Source organism: Gossypium raimondii, chromosome 7, assembly GCF_025698545.1.
Source record: "Gossypium raimondii isolate GPD5lz chromosome 7, ASM2569854v1, whole genome shotgun sequence".
Lineage (NCBI taxonomy): Eukaryota > Viridiplantae > Streptophyta > Magnoliopsida > Malvales > Malvaceae > Gossypium > Gossypium raimondii.
The window spans coordinates 12,949,280-12,954,581 of record NC_068571.1 but is presented as its reverse complement, the minus strand read 5'-3'; the positions used below and the strand labels follow the sequence as shown (position 1 = coordinate 12,954,581).

Here is a 5,302-nt window from a genome sequence, read left to right as displayed (position 1 = left end):
TGGTTTTATAAACTAGAGGCGACTTGCAGTTGGTTCAGAAAATTCTTCAGGCCTAGTGGGGAGTTAAAAATTGTAAAGAGAAAATGCTCCAAGTAGGATGCACTATCTGAAAACACTTTCAAGTGGGCACACTTTCAATGTTTCTAATGATAGTGTTGTTAGAGTATGCCCAAAGACCAATCATGATATGATTGCAATAACTTACTTATTTTACCTCGTTTATTAGTATAAGGCATTGCCATTATTATTTCAATTTTTTCTATGTATATAAATAAACTATTTTATAATAATATCTTAAGAATAATATGATTATTCTTAGAAGGTCCTTAGTCGAGTATTATTGTGAGCTTGGACAACAATAATGCATTAAGACTCACGCGTAGTTTATTAATGACAAAGTGTTTTCATTGACATGGCATGTCAAAATCAATACATGAGTATATGTGTGAACAACATATTGGACTAACCCGCTATGAGTATGTTTCTTGGATTATTATGTAATAGTCACAACGTTACTCATAGTGATTACTATGTATACGATCCTCAAACTTAAAATCATCATTATCTTAACATCATGAGTCGTATATTTTGATACAATCAAACATCCACCGTAACTGGTTGTTCTATAAAGGCTGATGTTGGATATACTACAATCTATGTAGTGGGATATGGTTGATCAATATAGGATTTGCCCCTCCTACATAATGGGAGCAATATCTTAGGCTACTTGATTGAATGAAACTAGAAATGCATGACCATGCTCGAATAAGTTGATATGAGATATCATACTTATTTGTTTATCATAGTCTACTCAGGATATCAAGAAACATTCAATAGACTATGCAAGTGTGAATATTCCATAACTTGTGTCCATTATAGATATAAAGAACAAAAGGATTAATACATGAAGGGTTAATCACAGAGAGGTTATATTGAATCATGACTTCTTATAACTTAGGTAGCAATGATGCATTGCTAGATGCCACTCATTGTTTGTAATATTAGAATCGTTCTAGTATTACTGCTAACACTACAAGAACATACAAGGTCACACTCTATGGTTAAAACGAGCGGAATCCAAACATAGTTGGTAATATTTTTAGCTGTCACATGAATTAAATTGATTATAGAATTAATTTAATTGAGCATTTAAATATCGAACAAATTATATGTACAAGCATGTTGTACACATAATGAGAACATGATTAAATTAATATAAATGAATTTGATTCGTATAAAATTTAACTAAACATAATTTATCGAAATCATTGTTATAATTGTTGTAATTATAATTTACGATCGAATATTATTATAATTATTGTAATTATAAATTTTCGATCAAACATTATTATAATTATGGTAATTATAATTATTACATTCGGTTAATTATTATAATGAATTTTGATTCATATTAAAAATATCAACTATTCCCAGATTAGGAAATATAGGGTTTTTAAGAAAACATAATATACTTGAAATAAAAAGAGTGAGGTCTTGCAGCCATTATATAGTGAATTCTCTCTGAAAATTTTAAGAGAGTTCTTGTCGTTCGTTGCGACACCAGGTGGATTATGTAGAAACCGAAACTTTTCGTATCGGCTTGGAATCGACATACAATTGCGTACTCAATTTCACAACAATTATCTGTAGTTTTTCAGACGATTAAAAGTAATCGTTCATACCCTTCTCACCCCGATTCATTTCTCGCACATGGATCCCTCGATGTGATCTCCAAATTTAATTTTTTTCGGCTGCACCATGGGGTGTACTAGTGTTCTTACAAGTGCGTCCTACTTGGAGTGTTTTCTCTCTATAAATTTCAACCCCAGCCTTATTCCAAGAAACTCATCATATATCCCGAGATTCCTGAGATATATTTTCTAAACCTAACTATTTGAAAATAATAGATAAGAGAATAAACAATTTACTAAAAAATTGGATCAAACAAATATTAAGAAAGCGAAAAAATTAATAACTAATATTTCATCCCTCGCGAGTAGACCAGGTTTCGATTATGAATCCAATTCAATTTTCCAATTTGAATATACGATTGGTGTAAATACGATGTTTTAAATTTTGAAATAAATAGTTATTATTTAACATCTCAAAAAATTATTACAAAATAAATAATTAAAAAACTCAAAAAAAAGAAATTATTAAACCCTAAACTCAAAAAACCTTACTTTATATACCCAAAACCCTAACCCTAAAAACCAATAACCCTAATTTTAAAAAAGTCTGGCATTGGAAAAATCAGAGGAAAAGTGTTTCCAGCTAGAAGTGTTTTCAGCTGACTTGGCAGAAAGTGCTTCCAACTAGAAACGTTTTTCAGGCAACACGTTGAAAATGCTTCCAACTGGAAGTGTTTTCCAAAAAATGGTCTATTCCCGTAAATTTTCCTAAAATCGGCCTATTCACGTAATTTTTTTGACATTTATTGGTAAGTTAGTCCAATTAAAATAATTTTAATTCTTGAATTAAAATAAGTTGAATTTAGAAAGAAAAAGAAAGTCTACCTTGTAGCATGTCTGTTTGGTTTTCTCTCTGTCTGCTTGTAAAATGGTGGAAGAAATGGTGAATCTCAATATAGCAGAAGATAAGAAAGAGCCGGTGCAAGCTTTGGGGGATAAAGATGTGGTAGAAGAGTATTATAGCCTATGTTTGGTGGGGCGGGTATTAACGAATAGTGTGGTTCATTTCCCATTTACGAGGAATATTTTGGTAGATCTGTGGCATCTGTTGGGGGGAGTATCCAGCACGGATATTGGGGAAAAGCGAGTCCTGTTTTGATTTTTCAATATGATAGATCTGAGGAGGGTGATGGATGGAATGCCCTGGTTTTTTAACATACACCTAATTATTTTCCATTAACTAGAGAAGGGGGAAAGATCCTTTGCAAGTCCCTCTCATTCATGCCTTATTTTGGGTGTAAGCGCATAATTTGCCGATGGGTTTCATGTTCGAAGGAATGGCGCGTAGATTGGAAACTTTATTCGCCAATTTCTAGAGTATGATGTTGCGTTAATAACAAGGGGAGTAAGGAAGTTTATGCGTATTAGGGTTAAATTAGATGTCCTGGTTCCGTTGAAAAGGAAGAAGCGTGTAGTCTTTTAGCATAATAGATCCACACATGCACAGTTCCAATATGAGAAGATCACTTTGTTCTATTTTTTATGCGGTAGGTTGGGCCACGGGGAAGGATTTTGTCCTGTTAGATTAATGCTAGGAGCACAGGAGGTGGTTTTTGGTTGGGATAGCTCGTTGTGGGCTTCACCGCAGAGGGCGGTGCCGGTTGCTAGTTGCTGGCTGAGGGAAGATCCGGGGGATGGAGTTGGATAGAGGACAAGAGGGGAGGAATTTTGGGGATATTCAAACTGCTCAATCTTATAACAGTGAACAAGCGTTGTTTTATTAATGATAATTTGATAACAATATTGTTGAAAATACCAATTTGTTTAGAGCTACTGAAGTCTCTGTTTCTCCAGGTTTATGAAAGCAAATACATGAATGGTTACCTTTCCCAGTTGGCATAATTCCAGTAGGGGTGAAAGTAGAGTACTTCCTCCTCAAGTTCAACTCCAAACTTGCTGTCAACCTTATCCTTCACCAAAGCAATGAGATTGAGCATGTCTTGAGAAGTGGAGGCACCATTATTAACTAAGAAATTGGCATGGATATTGGAAACCATTGCTCCTCCTATGCTACACCCTTTCAATCCAGCTTTATCAATCAACTCAGCTGCTGAAACACCCAAATTCACCGGATTCCGAAACACCGACCCAGCGCTGCGTTCATTTACTGGTTGAGTTGCTCTTCGCCTGCAAATAACAATTGTTTATCAGTAAGCAAACCTTTTTCATACACAGGTTTTGACTTTAAAAGACAGGCAACCTCTTCAAAAGCTCTTGTTGCCTTTTCTTAGCTGACCCTGAGCGCTCTAACCGGAACGTAGCAGCCACGATTGCTGCCAAGTTGTCCATGTCCTGAAACGATGATGATCGGTAGCCGAAAGTGAGATCAATTCTGTTCAGTGTCCGAAAATTTCCTTCAGTTGTAACAATGTCTACGCTTTCAATAACATTGGCAGTCTCCTTCAAAAACAAATGATCCTTTTTAGCTTCTTCAACCACGAAAAGTAACAAAAATCCATTAATGGTTAGGGTTTAATCTCAAGATAAGTTGAAGTCTGAACTCGAGTTCCATTCAAAATTCGCAACCCAAAATCCAAATCGAGTATGATGAACTATTTCAAACTTATATATCAAATAACTTTTCTCTACCTTCAACTTCAAACTCAATTATTTTTGCTCGAGCTTCGAATTCCAAATTAGAATACTCCAATTCTAGAGCTCGACAATGACCGAACCAAATTGGAGTTAAGAATTAGAGACATACCTGACCATTTGCTCCAGCATTCATGTAAGTTGCACCTCCTACAGTCCCAGGAATGCCTGCTGCAAACTCAAGACCTGTAAATCCTTCATTGCAACTCAGACTTCCCAAGTGATTAAATCGAAAACCACTACCAGCCCTATAAACTCCAGGTTCCATCCTCTCTAAGAAGTCAATCTGATTTAGAATCACACAACCATCAAAACCCAGATCATCAAACAGACAATTTGAGCCTTTGCCAATCACAACGTATGGAATGGAAAACTCACGACAATATCTGCATTACGTATCAGTTGAAATCTAAAATGTTGGTCATTGAATCAAAGAGCTTTCAGCCTTGTCAAAAGAATCAAATTCAAATAAATTACCATTTCTACTTTATTAAGATAAGGTTGAAGATAGCAAGAAGAATGAAACCTGATGGCAGAAAGCAGATGGGTTTGGTGAAAGACTTGAACAAAGTAATTGCAAGGGCCACCAATGCCCCAAGTGCTAAGATCCTTCAAGAGTTTCTTGCCTCTGACGAATTTCAAGGCATTCCAATTCTGGGTTTGCTCTTTGTTACTGGAAAAAATGGGGGTTGAGTTTCTAGGAGATTGAACAACGGGGAAGGCCATGGACGCCATTTTAGTGAAGGTTGGAGGAGTTGGGAGCATGAGTGACGGATTTTGTCGGGAAGTTGAGAACGGGAAATTTATTTCCATCAGGTTCTTGATGGGATTTCACTATCAAAGATTTAAACACTTCCGTTTAATGCGTTATTACGGTAAAAAGTTCTTTCACTCCACTCAATTTGGGAAATAGTAACTGAGGGTTAATTTTATATAATTTTGATTAATATAATAATTACATATTTTAACAATTTAATTTTAATCCTAAAAATTTAATAAATTTAACATTTAATATATAA

The 5,302-nt window shown here is 35.0% G+C and overlaps 1 protein-coding gene across 2 annotated transcripts; it reads right to left on the bottom strand.

The window, feature by feature from the left end:
• Positions 1-3,384: 3,384 nt before the first annotated feature.
• Positions 3,385-5,101, bottom strand: LOC105801025 (uncharacterized). Of its 2 annotated transcripts, none has more exons than XM_012632373.2 (4): positions 4,810-5,101; positions 4,396-4,669; positions 3,892-4,091; positions 3,385-3,818 (listed from the first exon to the last, which is right to left on the bottom strand). In XM_012632373.2, the coding sequence occupies exons 1-4, from the start codon at positions 5,094-5,096 to the stop codon at positions 3,512-3,514; spliced, it is 1,068 nt and encodes a 355-aa protein (XP_012487827.1). In that variant the 5' UTR covers positions 5,097-5,101; the 3' UTR covers positions 3,385-3,511. The 2 variants fall into 2 exon arrangements, with proteins under 2 accessions (XP_012487827.1, XP_052489090.1); XM_052633130.1 differs by having other exon boundaries at positions 4,396-4,569; positions 4,810-5,100.
• Between the last annotated feature and the right edge of the window lie 201 nt (positions 5,102-5,302).